The sequence below is a fragment of the Xyrauchen texanus genome, chromosome 17 (genome assembly GCF_025860055.1).
Source record: "Xyrauchen texanus isolate HMW12.3.18 chromosome 17, RBS_HiC_50CHRs, whole genome shotgun sequence".
NCBI classification, from domain to species: domain Eukaryota; kingdom Metazoa; phylum Chordata; class Actinopteri; order Cypriniformes; family Catostomidae; genus Xyrauchen; species Xyrauchen texanus.
Window position 1 is genome coordinate 18,732,787 of NC_068292.1, and position 20,678 is coordinate 18,753,464.

Sequence of the window (20,678 nt, forward strand, 5' to 3'; positions counted from 1 at the left end):
CCCACAACAGAAACATATGCCTAAGGTAAATCACTGTGTTGTGGTCCTGTCAAAACCAACAAAAAGTCATGTCATTTCTGTATATGAAACAAGCCCTTGAAATATGTGTCGGCCAACCAAAAAGCTGAACCGGAAAAATCCTTGCTATAGTGGCACATAAACACAGGCCTCAGAAGAAGTAACTTTTAAGGTTGTTTATAAAGAAGGTGGGCATATGGTGCTTCTGTATGGAGGATATTGTGGTGTATTTCTGTAGTACTTTGCAAGGTAGATTTACTCCAATACCTTCATCTATCTCTCTCTTTTTATATCAAATGTTTTATTAGTCATCACATTATTCATTTGATAACGAAAGTAATAATTAAAATATTGAATTTGGAAATGAGCACAGTAAATGCAGATTTAATCACTAGCCAACTGCTTTAAGAACTTCCAGAAGGATCCTTGTGTCTGTCCAAACCTATTAGCAGTTACATTTTTTCCATTGGAGAGAAATGTGAAGAACTTAAATATTACAGAGCAAATGAAACAGTCTGTTTGTCTGACAAATTGAAGAGGGGTGTTTGGGACACCTGTTTGATTTAACCTTATTTGTGCCGAAATTATACACTTCACCTTTAATTTTATACATATAAAATGTGGGTGGGATTTGTTTTAGATTAAAAAAAAAAAATCATTATTATTCATCTTCTTGTGCACTGTACATACATAATAGTGCACACATGCAAAAACGTGCATTGAAACACACAGTCAGACATATGCAAACACACACTCAGCAGTAGGCAGGAATAAATTGGGCTCTCAGGCTGCCAATATTGAGGTCGGAATGTTAATGAGAGTTCTCTTTGGGGACATGTTCAGAGAGAGAGAGAGCGAGAAAGAGAGAGCAGCACATTGTGAGTTTTGGTCTGTGGTTGCAATATACAGTTCCTCAGAGCCATCGATTAAGAGATAATACTCAAGGACGGACAGAGAGAGAGAGAGAGAGAGAGAGAGAGAGAGAGAGAGAGAGAACAGAATTGTCAGTAGTGAGAGGTTCTGCATACTCATTTCATATTGGTGCTGCTGAGTCAGAGGCTGCAGTCTGGCTGCCACATACTGGCAGATTCAAGAACTTCAGTTTAGATAGTAAACATTAGGAGATCTTTACGTGATCTTTACGCTCTTTACGTGAGCACTTATAGCCAAAGTGCATTTTTAGGAAAACGTCAGAGAAAGCATCCAAACCTGTAATCACTTTTCAGTAAAAAGAAAGAAAACAAATTATATATATATTTACATTTACATTTATGCATTTGGCAGACACTTTTATCCAAAGCAACTTACAGTGCACTTATTACAGGGACAATTCCCCCTGAGTGCCTTGCTCAAGGACACAATGTAGTGGGCTAAAGCGCAGAACTGGCAAGCAGAAGGTTGCTGGTTTGATCACCACAGCCACCACTGTGGTGATCAAACCAGCAACCTTCTGCTTGCCAGTTCTGCGCTTTAGCCCACTACACCACCACCACTCCAGATAGATAGATATAGATATAGATATAGATATAGATAGATATATACAGTAGATATATACACAGCTAAACCTTTAAGCTGTACTTGTTATCAATCACAACAGATCAGGAAATGAGCACATGTACTAGCATTGACTGTGTCAGAAACTGTGCAGAGCTACCTTGCTGCCCAGGCAGTCATTGACCATCAATGGATGCTGCACCTAAGAGTGGAATATTTAAGGACTGGAAGGTCAAACTATACTGTATCTCACTCAAATCTGTTTTTTTTTTTCTCCTGCAGAAAAGCTCTACAACTCGACCGGACGTGAGTTACGAAGAGCTCTTCTCTCTTAAGCAAATCTTTCAGGTAAGTTGCCACAAATTGACTTAGCTTTAACACACAGCACCTGCTTATGTCTTTTTCATCAGCAGCGAATATGTGTGTGATTGTGTTTGCATGCATGTTTCAGCTGTTTCTCACTGCGCAAAAATGGCCAAATACTAAAGCTGGAGTCTCCATCATTGATTGATTTTAAAGCTGTGCTGGAAGCTACTGTTTTTCCTCTAGAGCAACCGTGTCTGACAACAGTACAGTGTGTTTGTGTGTGCGTGTGTGCATATGTGTGTGTGTGCATGTATGAAAGAGACAGAGAGAGAGAGAGAGAGAGAGAGAGAGAGAGAGATTAACTGTCTATCCACCAATGTTTCAGTATTTTTTAATGGCAAAAATACCTTAAACTTTCACACCTGTCAACAACTGTAATTTAAACCCACCAGAGGTTATGCAAATAGTGCATGTGAAAACATGCACACATGTTTGTTTTTCTATCATGATGGAAACTTTCCATTTACTTCTGTTGTATTTGTATTTTGCTATTTATATTTTCTGTCTCGTAACCCTACATTTTATTTAAGATATTATTTAGTGTGTTTGTTAAATGGGTAGTTCACCCAAATATAAAAATTCTGTCATTATTTACTTACACTAATGTTGCTTAAACCTAACCTATCCCTAACACAAATTAAGATTTTCAGAAGAATTTCTCAGCTCTTTAGGGCCGTACAATGCAAGTGAATGGGTGCCAGAGATTTTGAAGCTACAAAAATCACATAAAGGCAGCATAAAAGTAATCCATAAGACTCCAGTGGTTAAAGCTATGTCATCTGAAGCTATATGATTGGTTTGGGTGAGAAACAGATCAATATTTAAGTATTTTTTTACTATAAATTCTTCTCCCTGCTCAGCCAATCTCTAATTTGAACTTTCACTTTTACGTTCTACTTCTTTTATTTTTGGTGATTCACATTCTTCATGCATATCGCCTCATACTGAGCAGGGAGAAGAATTTCTCACAAAAAAAGGACTTTTTTTTCACCCAGACCTATCATATCAATTATGAAGATCTTACGGAGGTCTTATGGATAACTTTTATGCTGCATTTATGTGCTTATTGGGGAGTTCAAATGTTTGAACCCCTTCACTTACATTGTATGGACCAACGCAGCTGTAATATTCTTTTACAAATCACAATTTGTGTTCTGCAGAAGAAAGAAAGTCATACACATCTGGGATGGCATGAGGGTGAGTGAATGATGAGAGAATTAAAATTTTTGTGTGAACTATCCCTTTAAGTGAGGTTTATCCTTTTAAAAAAAAACTAAAAAACTTTTTACCAATAGGGTAAGAAGTATAAACATTTTACCCCAATGGCAAATAGTTTATTTCCTAGTTTTAAGCATAAACCTCACAATTTGTTATATTTATATTTACATTTTCTCTGAAATTAAGACTTAATATCTTATATCACTTTGCTTTTTAAGTAAATGTATCTTGTTTTAAGGGTGTTTTATTTTTAACTGTAAACAAGACAAACGATGATTATTATTTAATTTATTTATAAATTGTGATTTCAGTGTGATTTCAGGTTTTATTATCCTTTTGGGTAACACATACACACACACACACACACACACACACACACACACACACACACACACACACACACACACACACACAAACAAAGCCAGGTCTTGGACAGAATTCCAGTTAATCTATTCCAGTAATTGAAACCCATCTCATAATCCTTCTAATCTCCCAGAATTTTCTTCGAAGATGCTGTATATGAATCACTTGAGAACATTTTGTATGAGCAGTCATGTAATTGATCGCTGCACTTAGGAAGAATTGTGGCAGGAGTTGCATTCTTTATGCTGTCATGCATTTTTTGTATACTTTGCAAATGCAAGTGTATTTATGCAGACATGGGCATACTGTGTCATTACAGATTGTGTGTGCCAATATAAATCTCACAACCCCAACACCCCTAATAATTTTCAGATCAGTCAATTGGGTGTGTCCACAAGTATCTCAAAGCAGGGGAAATATTGGACATCAGTGACTGCTGGAACCCAGTTCACTTGCATTCTTGACAAACTGTATGGAGGAAGGATGCATGCTGTAATCGGAAAATTAAAAAAGTGTGCCCAAGCTGTAGGCCTGTGTGAATGTGTGCAATAAATCAAGTAGAGATACCTACAGCTCCTCACACCTCTTCTACCTCTTCTTTTAATGAGCTCTTTATGGCAGGGAAGCAGTCGATCAGTGCTTAGCAACCTGAATTTACTGAGGCCCAAACACAAAGGGTTTCCATGGGCAGGAAGTCAAGTGGATGTTAAAATGAGTAAGTGCTCAGGGAGGGACATCTGGAGTATAACTAATCAAGTATAAAGGGATAGTTTAAAAAAATTAAAACTCTATCATCATTTACTCACCCATATGCATTCTCAATGCGTATAACATTGTTTCTTCCGTGGAATAAAAAGGAAGATGTTGAATGAAAGCATCGGTCACCATTCACTTTTTTTGCTTTTTGTTTTATTATAAGGAAAGTGAATGGGTACAGAACATTCTGCCTAACATCTCCTTTTGGATTCCATGCTAGAACGAATGTATTTTGGGTTTGGTACAAAAGGAGAGTGATTAAATAATGACAGAATTTTCATTTTGCATCTTTCAAAACAAGAAACTGTGTATTTGCACAATTGTCCAGTTTGGCTTTTAAAGAAGTAAATAAACTTAGGTTTTAAGTCAACATGAAATCAAAATGGACTCTATTTACTTTTTAATGCATGTTTCTGGTCTTATAGTGTAGATTCACTACTGCACATTATTCAAAATTCTTTTTTGCCTGTAATCGTTAATCAAAACGCAACTTTGTAAACGAAACTGTGCTTTCAGTTCTGGCTTCATTCGGGTAAGGAGCACCCAATTTTCACAATCAAATGAATTCCTGATGGTTAAAATTTACCCTACATATATAATTATTTTAATAGAATATCCTGTCGCACTTGGAAATATGTGACATTACACTTGACTTTAATAAAACAATAATATATAATATGAAATAATAATATTTTTTACAATAATGAATTATTTTTTTATTATTAAATTATTAAATTAAACTTCCACTTCTTGCACAGCTCATTGAGCTACTTGTATAAAAGGTGCTGCATAAATTAAATGTATAAAAAAAAATTTCACAGTATTATAAAGCTACTTGTATGCTCAGATAAAGGTGCACAGTAATTTGTTTTATATGTTGTCTTGACACCTAGGGGCATGGATGCAGCATCCTTCAAAACAACTTTTATAAGGTTACTGAAAGTACTGGATTCTTCATTTCTAATGAGTGCTTACATTTTATACATATGTTTCAAAATTACAATTCATTTCTTTCAAAGAAGATTTTTTTAAATAAGGAAAAAATGAAACAAATGTTAAAAGTTGTTTTGCAGGATCATTATATGTCTGTGCAGGAGACACAACACGTGCTGTGTCTGTATAGATGCTGTGTCTCTTCTGGATTTGACATTTATACTTGTGCAGTGTCCCTTACGTATGACTGTGCTTGGATTGATTTTCTGCTTTCTGTTTTTCCCCTGCAGGATGATAAAGATCTTGTACATGAGTTTGTGATGGCTGAGGGGCTCATGTGTCTTATTAAAGTGGGAGCTGAGGCTGACCAAAACTACCAGAACTACATCCTTAGAGGTACAGAACAAATTACCAAAACATCACATATACTGCACTTCACCATAAAACACTTTATAAAATAACTACCAAGTACAGATCACTCTAAAATAAGAGCACTATAGCGTTATGCATTGCTATTATGACAACAATACACTACATAATGCACTGTTAAACATCTAAACATTATATACTCTTTAAAACAGCAGGGATCCATGGACATTCCCCTTCTGTCGCTCTCTCCACGTTGTGTCAGAGAAGCGACACTAGGGGTCTCTCTTGAGCGCCGATATTCACCTCTGGACTATGAAAAAAGGCCAATGAGAGTTGGCATTCCCCTGGGCGCTTCGACAGCGCAGACAACTCGAAAGAGTTATTCTAAAAGAGTAATTTCGCTCGAGTAATATCGTTTAAAGACGATATTTCCGCCCCTGTGTAGTTTCTGGATGTGGTTGATGTCTCCCCACATCTGACGGTCATAAAAACTGCATTGCATTCCTGGGTTGCGATCACACGCAGGCAGCGTTTTTATGAATGGTCTATGTTTTCAGTGCGAGAACATAGCCATGACAGCATTGCGGTCGTAGGCTTTCTCTTGTAGTGAGCCACCCCCCGCACCTCGCCTCCTTCCCACGGGATTGAGGCAGTTGCCGCGGGCGATGAAAACGATCTGGGGAAAATGACGGGCTCCGTTTCGCCGGGTGAACCCCCTCGAAACCCCCCGCCTCCCCGGCACGCTTGCTTGTTTCTGTCCGAGCTAGGGATGAGCATTCTCTCCAATGGGAAATGTTTTCAGTGTGAGAACATAGCCGCGGCAGCGTTGCGATCTCTGCTTTCTCTTGTAGTGAGAGAGAGCCATCTCAGCCGCCCCCCGCGCCTCGCCTCCTTCCTACGGGATTGAGGCAGGCGCCGCGGGCGATGGAGAACTATCTGGGGAGAATAACGGGACGCTTTTGCTGGGTAAATCCCCCCGAAAACCTCCCGCCTCCCCGGCATGCTTGCCTGCTTCCCTCAATCTCGGGATTAGTGCGGTCCGCTTAACGGCCTACCGTCCGGTCCCTCGAGCTCCCCAGCATTGGATGATGAAATCAACGCTGCATCGGAGAGCATAACAGCAGCGTCGGATGCGGATAACTCGCCTGGGCCGCCACCTTCGGGTCTCCGCCCAGTCTGAGCCTGACGCAAGAAGGTCCGCTATGCTTCCCCGGGCTTAATTGGTTCCGTGGGCATGTGCGCCGCTCACAGCCGTGCCCCCCCTGGATTCCTTCCCGGACGTGCATGACGAGCTAAGCAAGCCCAGCTTCCTCGCTCCTCCACTCTCGCTACCCTCGGTGGTAGAACGGTCCCAGACCGCTCCCCCCTGCACGCCATGGCCCCCTCCTGCAAGTCCACCGGGCCAGGGCACTTCAAAATCTGCACATGGGTAGTCCTGTTCTTGACGTGCTGCAGGAACTGCACTCGAACAGGCGATGGCCACTCCATGGTCCAGAAACGCAACGATGGACAGGTAGTACGGGAGGCATACAAAGCACGCTTTCTCAAACGCCCCCGTCTCCCAGCTCCGTCCATTCGGCGACACCACTTGACGACTTCGTCTAGCAGTCCTCAGTGGTGAAGAAACAGACGAAGGCTATTTTCAAGCAAAAAAAGCATCCTGCCCTGCCGCAAACCTGCCGCCAGGGGCCATGCCCTGTCTGCTCGCCGAGGGCGTCCTCCTGCTGCTTTCAAGAAAGAAAGAAAGTGATGCTCCGCCTCAACTAACAAGTGAGTGGACCCAGCTCTCAGCCCCAGCGTTGAGCCCCCCGCAGAAGTTGGACGCCCATCGTCTCACGGACCCCCTTGAGGACCCAGAAGGCTCTCAGGCGCTCCTGAGATGACAGACCCAGAGACCGAGACGTTAGCTCCGGAGCTGGTAAGACCACTCCGTTCCCCGGTGGAGGGCCGGGAGGAGAATTTTTTGTTAAATTCGTTACACTCTATAGAGCTATTTCCTTGTTGTCTCTGGGGTCACCTGGCCCGCAAATGCCGTTCTCACGGCACTCTGCTTTCAGGCCTCAACAGTCCCGGCTCCATGGACGCGGTGTCCCCGCCTTCAGCCTCACGACTGTTCCCCGGCCGGCCGGTTCAGACGAGTCCAGAGGACGCCAGCATCAGACCTCCTCCTCAGTCACGAACCCACCCCCTGCCGGGTGCGCGGAGCAAGGTAAGTGCTTTGAGTTTATTCACAGCACCGGAGCCTCGGGACGCCACGTTGCCTCCCGACGCCGCGTTACCTGTTCCGCACCGCTGCGAAGCCCCGCCGGGTACGTCCAAAAATCTCGTCCCCTTGGTGCCCCTAGCACGGAGCTTAGAGGCGTGGCTTTCACTGCCCAACCCGTCACGCTGGCTGCACCGGACCATTCGACTCGGTTACGCAATTCAGTTTGCCAGGTCTCCGCCCCCCTTCGTGGGCGTACATCTTTCCGCAGTACACGGCCAACATGCCCATTCCCTGCGTGAAGAAATCGCCTCCCTTCTATTAAAGGACGCGATAGAGACTGTCCCTCCAACCGAAACGAAGAAGGGTGTCTACAGCCCTTACTTTGTTGTACCCAAGAAAGGCGGCGGCTTACGACCGATCTTGGACCTGCGAGTTTTCAATCGGACCTTGTCCAAACTCCCGTTCAAAATGCTCACACAGAAACAAATTCTATCTGGCATCCGGCATCTAGATTGGTTCGCAGCGGTAGACCTGAAGGACGCGTACTTCCACATCTCAATTTGCCCTCGACATCGACCCTTCCTACGGTTCGCGTTCGATGGCCAGGTGTATCAGTACAAAGTCCTCCCCTTCGGCCTGTCTCTGTCCCCTCGTGTCTTCACGAAAGTCGCAGAGGCAGCTCTTGCCCCGCTCCGAGTAGCCGGCATACGCATACTCAATTACCTCGACGACTGGCTCGTACTGGCTCACTCTCGAGAGTTACTATGCGCACACAGAGACCAGGTGCTCAGGCACCTCAGCCGTTTGGGGCTTCAGGTCAACCGGGAAAAGAGCAAGCTCTCCCCGGTCCAGAGCATCTCTTTTCTCGGTCTGGAGTTAGACTCAGTCTCAATGACAGCACGTCTCTCCAACAAGCGTGCTCAGTCAGTGCTGAAATGCCTCGCTTGCTTCAAGCCAGGCGCCGTGGTCCCGCTAAAATGTTTCCAACAGCTCCTGGGGCATATGCCATCCTCCGCGGCGGCCGCGCCGCTGGGGTTGATGCATATGAGACTACTTCAGCACTGGCTCTGGGCTCGAGTCCCGAGACGAGCATGGCGCCACGGCACGCACAATGTAAAAGTTACCTCTGCCTGCCGCTAAACCTTCAAACCCTGGACAGACCTCTGCTTTCTGGCTGCACAAGTACGCATTTCCCCCAGTGAGCCTTCTTGCACAGGTGCTATGCAAGGTCAGGGAGGACGAGGAGCAAGTCATTCTGGTTGCCCCCTATTGGCCTACCCGGATTTGGTTTTCGGACCTCACGCTCCTCACGACAGCCCTTCCCTGGCGAATTCCCCTGATGAAGGACCTTCTTTCTCAGGGACGGGGCACGCTCTGGCACCCGCACCCAGACCTCTGGAACCTTCACGTCTGGCCCCTGGACGGGATGCGGAAGATCTAGCCGGTCTACCATCTACCGTCGTAGACACAATCAGCCAAGCCAGAGCCCCCTCTACCAGGCATCTTTACGCCCTAAAGTGGCGTCTGTTCACGGACTGGTGTTCTTCCCGAGCCGAAGACCTGCAGAAGTGCGCAGTTAGGTCAGTGCTCGTGTTTCTTCAGGAGAGGCTGGAGAGGAGGCTGTCCCCCTCCACCCTCAAGGTGTATGTCGCCGCTATCGCGGCCCACCATGACATGGTAGACGGAAAGTCTCTTGGTAAGCACGACTTAATCGTCAGTTTCCTAAAAGGTGCCCAGAGGATAGCTCCCTCCCGGCCTAACCTGTTCCCCTCCTGGGATCTCTCGGTCGTCCTTACGGGACTCCAGAGACCCCCCTTCGAGCCGCTTGACTCAGTTGGACTCAGGGCCCTCTCTCTCAAGACCGCCCTGCTGATCGCGCTCACTTCCATCAAGAGGGTCGGGGACCTGCATGCGTTCTCTGTTAGCGATGCTTGCCTGGAGTTCAGTCCGGCAGACACTTTCGTGATCCTAAGACCGCGACCGGGCTATGTGCCCAAGGTTCCTACCACACCCTTCAGGGATCAGGTAGTGAACCTGCAAGCGCTGCCCCGGGAGGAGGCAGATCCAGCCCTTTCACTGCTGTGTCCAGTACGTGCCTTACGTATTTACCTGGACCGCACACAGAGCACTAGACGCTCTGAGCAGCTCTTCGTCTGCTTTGGGGGACAGCAGAAAGGGAATGCTGTCTCCAAGCAGAGACTCGCCCACTGGGTTGTCGACGCATTTCCCTGGCTTATCACACCCAGGCCGTGCCCCCCCCCTTTTGCGGGTCCGAGCCCACTCCACCAGGAGTGTTGCATCCTCATGGGCACTGGCTAGGGGCACTGCCCTAGCAGACATTTGTAGAACAGCGGGCTGGGCAACACCTAACACTTTTGCGAGATTCTACAATCTCCGAGTTGGGTCAGTATCGTCCCGTGTTCTCTCAGGTACCGAGCCCGTAGAACTCGGTGGCACGCTCACGATCTGACCGGGTGAATCGCTTGCACCTAGCGCCCTTCCCCCTAACCAGGGGAAACAGTGCGCCTTCATTCCCAGGAGATCTCAGGTTTGGGACACTGGTTGATTCCTTCCTAGCCCTCGTGGGTCGCAGTTCAGCGGAGGAACTCGCCGACCCAAGCCACTGCGGGTACCGCAAGCTACCCTGCACTGGTGTAGGTGCTCCACAGGTAAGGCCTCCTTCGGACTCACCCTGTGTGTAACGCCACGGTTCTGTCCCCTCTGGTGAGCGGACTCCCGTGCTTCCCTTAGGCAGTCACGGCTGCCTTGGTTGCCGTTATGTATGTTCCCCCCTCTATAGGCTGGATCCACCACCGCACCGACTTTTCCACATAGGCCCTAAGTCAGGCCTCTGATGGTTTTGCCACTTAAACTTGCCTCCCCTCTCGGGTAGGCGTGGCCTCCGCAGGGTCTTCTCCGCCCTGAATAAGGGCTAAGACCCCCTTTCCTCGATGCATGTAAGGGCCCCGGCCTAAGTTGCTCTATGCGAGAAACATAGAGAGAAACGAGGCCCGGCCAGGCTTGGCCCGTTCCCAGGTTGGCAGCCAGCACCTTGTTCCCCCTTCCGGGGTAACAATAAGGAATCCTGATGGCTTAAATGGGGCATTGGGGAAGGGTACATGCAGCCTGTTACAGTTGGTCGTCCTGCACGTAAGAATACCTGCTCGCTCCTGTATCAGCAGTTCACGTACACGGCTCAGCGCGTGGCGCTTTTATAAGTGGACCCCTAGTGTCGCTTCTCTGACACAACGTGTTGAGAGCGACAGAAGGGGAACGTCTAGGTTACGTATGTAACCTCCGTTCCCCGATGGAGGGAACGAGACGTTGTGTCTCCCCTGCCACGTCGCTGAGCCGAGCCACTGTTGTGGCCGGACCATTTCCGGCTCCTCAGAAAAATCCTGAATGAACTCCCGTATTTGCGCCGCTTAAATACCCGTATGTCCGGGGGCGGGACATGCAAATACTGGTTGCCAACTCTCATTGGCCTTTTTTCATAGTCCAGAGGTGAATATCGGCGCTCAAGAGAGACCCCTAGTGTCGCTTCTCTGACACAACGTCTCGTTCCCTCCATCGGGGAATGGAGGTTACATACGTAAACTAGACGTTTTTTTTCTAAATGTGGTCCATTTATTGTTATTAATGACAATTATTATATTAATTATTATTATATTAAGTGTAACCAAGAAAATCTAGCATTTTTATATTGGGTATCCGTGGTTTGGCTAGGAGTCTGGATGGTGGTCTTTAAAGTTTGATAACATCCCTGGGTAATGTAATTTACCTTATTCCTTAAACCTACCAAGCCTACTGAAAATGTAAAAGCATTATGTCCCTTGTACACTGTATTTTGTAACTACAACCTTTTAGCCTATACCAAATACCTACTGAATACATCAGAGCAACCAAAACCACATTGCAAGGAGTTACATTTCTTTAATTATTTTTTTTTATTTATTAATACAATAAATCTTAAGATAAGGCCCCAAACATTTTCCACCTAGAAATATTAATTGGCAATAAAGCATCAAAATGTCTTCTTTTGGGGCATCAGAGGGGTTGTTAAAATTCGTTTTACGATCTGCAACATCCTGCCAGGCCATTTTTTTGGGATGCTTAAGCATGTGTGTCCTGCCCTCTTGCAGTGGGCTGTGAAATATGGGTGACCTCTCGGGGAGGGTCTCCAGTCCTCTTAAGACCTCCCCACTGCCCTGCAACTTCATCCCCAGGCAGAGGAAGTTCTTAGCAGCCTACTAACATGCCTGACCTTTCACCTCATATGCATGGGGAGAATAAATGTGCCAGTGTTAACGCAGGAACAATCCATTTGTGGATGGCAATTATTGGGGTCAGTGAACTGCGTTCATGATGTCTCAGCCTGGTTTGTTTGTGTATGTTTACATGAGTGGCTACATATGGGCATTTGAAGTGTATCTGTGTGAGTTTACTTGTATGTTTATGCTTGAGGGTTTCAGCTTCCCTTTTGTCAACAGGTTGTTTGTGAATGTGTTTGGGGCCATCCATGTGCGTATACAAATACACAAATGCAGAACATTACATTAGAATGGTGTGACATACTGTTTTATGCAGTTTTACATACAGTATGCACTGTAACTGCTTACCGTAATTTCCGGACTGTAAGCCGCAACTTTTTTCCCACGCTTTGAACCTCGCGGCTTATACAATGACGCGGCTAATATATGGATTTTTCCCGCTTTCAAATTTTATAAAAAAAATTAAAAAAACATTCTGTGACGTGCTCAGTTTTTTGGCGGCTTGAAGCTTTCATTAGACCAATGAAATTGCCGAACGGGTTAAGGTCAAAACAACTTTTTTTGTTTACTGTTTAGATTAAATCGAGTGCGCTCAAACTTCCCATCATTCTGATTACGGTAGTAATTTTGTCAACCTCACCATGGCAAAGACATGGAGAAACGAATATGATGCTGCTTTCAAGTTGAAGACGATTGACACCGAAGGAGATGACTTCAGTGGTTTCATGTGCACAAAAGGAGGAAGATAGTGACCAATGACTTTCTTGGTAGGCTACTATTTACTGCAAATATTTTATTAAAAGCCGTGTGTGGCAGCGGGGGCGTGGTCAAGCGCCTGTCCGTGAGAGAAAAGCTGTAAGGGCACTTACACCTGCGCTAAATTATGTCTAACACCGGTGTCTAATTTCAAGTGCCCTGCTTCACGTGTCCTTCTTGGGAAAACTGACACACGGGCACCAGTGTGACAGTTTTCAGCAGGGCACTTGGTGTTCCAGGTAAGGCTTTTAATGGCCACAGCAATGTTTACAATCAATTTTATAAAGTTTCTCAATTCTTCTATGCGCCAACACTAGACTGACGTGTGTCACTTTCTCAGCTCTGTGGCTGCTGCCTTTTTATGCCGCTCTCCCCATGCTTACTGAAATTAGACACCGGTGTTAGACATAATTTAGCTCAGGTGTAAGCACCCTTACCGCTTTTCTCTCCCGGACGGGCGCTTGACTACGCCCCCGCTGCCACACTGTGTTTCGTTAAAGCCTATTTATTTTTGTTACAAGCCGTGTTTCATTAAAGCCTGAGTAAAGTTAATTTGTTTCAATGTACCGGTAGGCACCTGCGGCTTATAGACAGGTGCGGCTTATTTATGTTCAAAATAATATTTTATTTAAAAATCAGTGGTTGCGGCTTATATTCAGGTGCGCTCAATAGTCCGGAAATTACGGTAAGTACGTTTACACATGCTTTCTTAGTAGATGTTTTCTTACCAATGTGATTTAAAAAGAACATACGGTGGGGTCCAAAAAGTCTGAGACCACATTGGAAACCTTTTTCTTTTTTTTTTTTTTTTAATTTAAACTTAAACTATTTACATTTTAACTAGATACAATTTTAAACTAAATACATTTTCATGAGTGCGCAAATCACTACACGCAACAACCGTGCACTATGTCTTATCCAATTTTCGTGACAGGGCTAATTCTAGTGGGTATGGGTGGGAGTGTTTGCACTATTTGTGAGAGTGTGCATGCAAACTGTGGGTGTATTGTATGTACATCGGGGTGTCAAAACTTTTTCAGTCAGGGGCCGAATATAGAAAAAAATAAGGTGACTTGTATCACTGTAATAATTAAAAAAATGGCTAGAAGCTACTAGATTGCCACTATGCAAAATCATTCTATTGTATGATTAATATTATGCAAGTTTTAATCATAATTTGTGCTCTGTGGTATTCTTGTGTAGGCCCTATATGTAAATAAAGTATAATACAAACTTGTGGAGTCCATGCCTGTTCGAGTGCATGCTGTCAAGTAAAAGGGGGGCATAACAGTTACTAAAGTATTCAGAAATGTGTGCCCATTTTCAGTTTAATTTTCCACTTACATTTTTATGCTGATAATATAATTTGTAACTAACAATTTTTTATTAAATTAGAAAAGAACAGAAAATAGAAGCATTTTCTCTTGTGGATTCCGACCTTTGGACCCCACCATATATATATTTGTGTGTCAGATGAGTATGTGGGTTAAAAAGCTGCATGAATTCATTGTTCATGTGTGGTTTGAGAGAGCAGGAAACATTTACATTAGAACAAGCGCAATGTGATTTCTTTACTAAGCCTGCTTGTTTATAATCAAAGCTACTGGTTCATGGTTCTCTGGCACAGAGGGCAGACACCTAAACACTAAATCCACATGCTGAGACTTACCAGCAGTCTGTACGATTTACAGTCTGTCCACAATGACAGCAGCTTTCTGTAGCACTACTTGAGCACAAAAGCAAAGTTACACATTACTCCCCATAGTACAATATTTCAACTATCCCAAAATGGAAATACATTTTGTGAAATAATATTAGAAAGGCCAACTGGTACAACAGTTATGCTGTATGGTTCTATTACACTCATATTGACTCTGTTTTTGTTGAGAATGTTAAATAATAATAATAACAATAATTCATGGTAATAATAATAATAAAAATTAACATTATTTGAGATATAAGTGTTGGACTGAGGCTGGCCAATGTGCTAAAGCTGGCGACAACATGTAGCGTGTGTTTTAAACGTTGAATACTTCTGTGCAGTGAAAAAGAAAAATACATTAGTGTTCCATTTGATACGCTGCTACGCTTGGACCAATTCATATGCTAGGTGGCCAAGTGCATAGTGCATAGTATAATTGCACAGTGAATAGTGCGTCATTTGAGACACAGCTATTGAGATGCATTGTTTTGTTTTAAAATCTGGACTTTTTGTGAAGAGGCCTTTCTCTGCAGTTTTGGAGTGGTATTGTGGCTTTGAGGATGTGGTTCAAGTGTATTATAGAGTGAGGTAGGCTGAAACATGAGTGCTAAGTAGACTGACAGCACAGATCCGGTAGAGTTTGACTAAATGTGGTTATTCCTTTTTATACACAGTAACATGTAGTATGTGCTGAACTTCCGTGTCTACATTTTATGTTCTAGTTTCCACACCCAGATGATTCATACTGCAGCTATGCTTTTATGGCCTCTCGGTAAGTCCCAGCACACTTTTGGGTAATAGGATGCCATAATTATCTCAATCTGAGCCTGTGTGGTTCTACCTAACCATCATTCTGGTTCCCTACTGGGGTAGCAATGATTCCAAGGGTACTTGGAAAGATTTGGATTTTACATTGTTAAAGGAATATTGACAGCATTTGTGGCATTATGTTAATTTCTACAAAAATTAATTTTGACTTGCCTTTCCTTGTCTTAAAAAAAGGCAAATATCTGGGCTGCAGTGAGGCACTTACAATGAAGTGAATTGCAGCCATTTTTTGTAACATTAAGTATAGCCACAAGATATAAACAATCTGCATGTTAACCTGATTTTAGTGTGGTAAAATCACTTACTAACCTTTCGTTAGTAAGACGTTGTGTCGAATGAAGTGACACAAGGGGTCTTCCTGGGATGCCAAACGTAACTCTGAACCTGAGAATAGGCCAATGACAAGTTGGCTGACAGAATTTGCATGCCTCGCCCCGGACATACGGGTATAAAGGGAAGCGGGGCAGCGAGTGCAGTCAGAATTTTTCTTTGAGCAATACTCACCTCTACTGGCGATAAGCACTGCTGTTGGATCTATAGTGCGTTTCCAGCTGGCATTCTCTCTTTCTGCACGCTGTGCAGTCTATGCCCCTGGGCACCTCGACAGCGCTTTCATTGCCTGAAAGAGTGTTTCTCCTCCTAAAAAGAGTTTATTTCCTAAGAGTATGAGTTCCCACTTATCAAAGAGCAATACACAGCAGGAGTTGAACGTTTTTTTTAGGACTTTTTAAAGATGTCTTTCCGCCTCTGTGTAGTTCCTGGATGCGGTTGATTTCTCTCCACTTCTGATGGTCATAAGAGTTGCCTCGCATGCCTGTGCTGCGATCATACGCACGCAGCGTTTTATGAATGGTTTATGTTCTCAGTGCGAGAACATAGCCATGGCTACATTGCGGTCATCAATCCCGATCCTTCTTCCCACGGGATTGATGATGACTCGGCTGGTGATGAAGGTGATTTGGGGATGACGACGGGCTCGGTTTCACTGGGTAAATCCCTATGAACCACCCACCCCAAGCACGCTTGCTATCTTCCTTCCGAGCTTGGGATGAGTGCGGCTCGCCTCGCGTCCAGCCGGCATTCCCCCTTGAGCCCCCGGAATTCGATGACGACATTCCTGATGAGGCTGGACTGGAAACTTCCGTCCCCCCCTCACGGCTACTCGATCGGTTCTTTGAGTCAGGGTGCCGCTCATAGCCACGCCGAACCCCCGGTTCTGTTCTTCCCGTAAGTGCACGACGAGCTGACACGGTCGTGGAGGGCATCTTGCTGCATGGAACCGACCCCTCCGCTCGTCCGCTCTCACTACCCTGGATGGCGGGGATGGCGTACACCCCCCGTCACCAGGACCCCTTCCAGGACCAGGAAAGCTCTGAAGTGCTCCTGAGATGGGCGACCCAGGTAGTTGTTAGCTGGTAGCTGGTAACAAGACCCCTCTGTCCCCCGGTGGAGGGCCGGGAGGAGAATCCTTGTTTCAATTGTGGCAACCACATTCTCAATAAAGAGCAATTTCCTCACTCCCTGGATCATCCAGCCAGTGCGCGCCATTCTCACGGCACCCCGGCCACAAGACTCTACAGTCCTGGCTCCCCGGACGCAGTTCTCTCGCCTCTGGAATTAGACTCAGTCTCAATGACAGTGTGTCTCACCAACGAGCGCGCTCAGTCAGTGCTCAGGTGCCTCGCTCTCTTCGAGCCCGGAACAGCAGTTCCTCTAAAACAATTCCAGAGGCTCCTGGGGCATATGGCATCCTCAGCCACGGCCGTGCCGCTCGGGTTGATGCATATGAGACCGCTTCAGCACTGGCTACAGACTCGAGTCCCGAGATGGGCATGGCACCACGGCACATACCATGTGACAATCACCTCTTCTTGCCATCAGACTTTCAACCCTTGGACAGAACTCTGCTTTCTGCGGAACAGAGTCCCCTTGCAGCAGGTGTCCAGACTGGGCATAATGTTCTGAGAAGCTCTTTGTCTGCTTCGGTGGATGGTGGAAAGGGAACGCCGTCTCCAAACAGAGGTTAGCTCACTTGGTCGTTGATGCTATTTCTTTAGCTTATCACACCCAGGCCATGCCTGCCCCCTTGCGGGTTCAAGCACACTCTCCGAGAAGTGTGGCATCCTTGTGGGCACTGGCCCATGGCACCTCCTTAGCAGACATCTGCAGAGTAGTGGGCTGGGCAACACCCAATGCCTTTGCCAGACTTTACAATCTCAGGATGGAGTCGGTCTCGTCCCTTGTTTTGCCAGGTAGATCTCGGTATTGGGCACAACCGACCGGGTGTTCTGCTTGCACACAGCGCTCTTCACCAAGTTGATCCAGTGCGCCTTCTATCCCAGGTTAGCCACTAAGCGTCGCTCCCTGGATGTTCTTCTCCCTGTTCTGGGGTTGGGCTCAACAGGCTTAGATGCCTTTTCAGGAAAAGGCTGGGCCCTAGACTGGGCAGGATGTGGCCTCCACAGGGTATTTTCCCCCTGAAAGAATAGGACCGTGAAAGACTGCCTTCCCCAACACATTTCATAGTGTTAAGATAGCCCCAGCCGCTTCATGTCCTATGTGAGAGACATAGTGACAGAGAAGGCCGCGGCTGCTGGGCTTGCTTCCATGCTAGTCATGTAGCACCTGATCCCCCCCTGAGGGGTGCGGGGAACCTAAGGTCTGTATGTGCCATCTCTTTGGGGGCATTTGGGAGGGCTACGGGCAGCCGACACAGTTGCCTCTAGCACGCAGTAGCCTGCTTGCACCTATTTCGACAGTTCATGTAACACGGTCAGTGCGTGCCGTTTTTATATGGGACACCTTGTGTCACATCATTCGACACAACGTCGAGTGAGTGACAGAAGGGGAATGTCATGGTTACTGTTGTAACCTCCGTTCCCTGAGGGAAGGAATGAGACGTTATGTCCCTCCTGCCACAGCACTAGACCTACCACTATAAAAGGCCTTACCTACCTTATTTTCGGCTTCTCGTTGCAAAAACACGACTGGCACTCGCTGCCCCACTTCCCTTTATACCCGTTTGTCTGGGGCAGGGCATGCAAATTCTGTCTGCCAACTTGACATTGGCCTTTTCTCAGGTTCAGAGGTACATTTGGCATCCCAGGAAGACCCCTTGTGTCACTTCATTCAACACAACGTCTCGTTCCTTCCCTCGGGGAACGGAGGTTACAACAGTTACCATGACGTTTCTGTGTAAAGCCAATTTTACAACATCGTTGCCATGGTGATTTAATATCAGTAGTGAAAACATGTACCCATATATGGATAAATACAGTATTTGTGGTTATAAATTTTCAGATAGTTACAGAATTATTATTTGTACTAAGTGGGTTTGTATTTTAAAGTACAGTTTATTTGTGTTAATGTTCGGTTTTTGGTTTGAATAAGTCTGACAAATCCTTCACTGAATGAAATCAATGAAACACAGCAGCTGAATTATGTCTGATTCACTTACGTCTTTTCTCTACATGAATATATTTCTTGTTTCATGTCAACGAATGTGTACTTAAGCCTAAATGGTTGGGAAATACTGCCCTAAAGGTTTGCCGTTCATCGTTTTTATTTACATCTAAATCAGTCTCAAGATAAAACACACAGCTGAAACAGAGCATGAGTATTACAATGGCATTGTAGCTGCATTGTTTTTGTGTGACCTGATTTCAATGTGTTTACTTGCAATCAGCACTTTTGCCCTAGTTATAGGTTTGAACCCATATCCACACAAACAAAGGAGGTGATCAGAACACCAAATGCCAAACTTTCATCTGGGACCAAAGAGAGATCAAGATGATGATGATGATGATAACAAGCTGTTTTGCTGGTCGTTGCCTAAATGATAGCACCACTTCAAAACAAACCCACCAGCTCTTTTGCACTCTTGGTTTCCTTTGACTTCATTTGTCTCTGTTTTCTGGTCTAGTGTATGTTTGTTTGTTTGGAAAGAGTTGCTCCAGTTGTGGGAAGAGCTGGTGCTGAAGGCACTCTCTGGAACATGGCTGTAACCTAGCTCACTGCTGACCTAGTTTCTCATGACCAGCAGAAGAAACTTGTTGTGAAGATCCTTTCATTCCAGCTTTCTTTTGGAGAGCCTGTACAAATTCATTCTATCAAAGCCACAAATTACCTTCATACTAGGGGTGTTTACACTGAGGAAGCAAGGGAGGCAGTGCTCCCTTTATAATTGGTAGAGAAAATAACCAGCAGTTTAAAAATAAAACAAAACAAATTTTTCGAAATGTGTCACTTATAATATTAGAATAGAGGTCAAATATAATACTTTTCCACCCACTTTCTAACCCTCTGTCAGAATTGCTCAGTTTTGGTGCTTTACTCCTTTAAGACTTGACAGTAAATGGCCACTGTTATGATTGGCTCTCTACAGATGACTGACCTGCTTTCTCTTTGCCATCTCACTGCTCACCACTAGTGGGCAGGGCTTTGGAAGTAACAAGGTAAAGCCGCAGATGCAAATGTCTACCACAGTGTGACATCACAATGTCATTTTGCAGCTTAGTTTCAACAAATGCTCTTTTTGCAGTGAAAAGTATGATTTGAGTTCTGAAACTTACCATATCATTTCATATGTCAAAATATCAAGGAAATTTGGATTCCTCATATCATGACCCCTTTAAAACATAAAGGTTCAGAGTTAAGCTGCATCTTTTGCCTCCTTTGATCTCATTGTATTCTCATTGGGGTCTTCAGCATGAACGTATTAGAGGTAATTGTGAAATACATGCGAAAACTCTTGTTCAATGCCTCCACTCCAATAATGGCTGTCTATTGTGTTTGCAACCAGTCCACAAATTGGACTGTATAGGTCAAACTGGTGGAAATGGAAGGACTATTTATGGAGTTTACAACTCATAACTCTGACATGCTTATTGACAGTCTCTCTTGTTGGGTAAATATTGTTTCATATGCCTTTATTCTTGAAACTGTCAGAAAATCAAACTTTACATTGGACAAAAACAAACCCAAAATAAAATAGCAAGATGTATGGAAGATGTACAAATACAGCACATGGACACATAAACATACTTCAATCAGGATTACTTCCGCCAAATGAAAACAAACTTGAATGATGACTTTATTGATCGTACACAATTTAAGCATCTGCTGTGTTGGTGGTATGGTTCTGTTCTGGGCAAACTCTCTACCCATCTATGCAGTAATGCAAGGATGGAGCAGAGAGAGCTGCGAATAAACCCTGATAAATTGTATTGGTAGACGTTATGATCAGTTGAGCGTCATCTGATTGCAAGCTGACTTACATGGTCTGCCTGAACTGATGCTACGATTGATATTTGTCTATGCAGAGCTACATATTATTTTTGTTAAAACCATATATCATGGTGAGATAAGGCTGATCCTTTGCTGGGCTGATCTTGCCAGA

The 20,678-nt window shown here is 44.9% G+C and overlaps 1 protein-coding gene across 1 annotated transcript in view; it reads left to right on the plus strand.

The window, feature by feature from the left end:
* Nucleotides 1–20,678, plus strand: part of LOC127658133 (FH1/FH2 domain-containing protein 3-like) — a 261,461-nt gene that overhangs the window by 136,242 nt on the left and 104,541 nt on the right. The window contains 3 exon segments of the mRNA XM_052147251.1: nt 1,795–1,831; nt 1,833–1,860; nt 5,439–5,544. Coding sequence (XP_052003211.1) covers nt 1,795–1,831; nt 1,833–1,860; nt 5,439–5,544 — 171 coding nt within the window.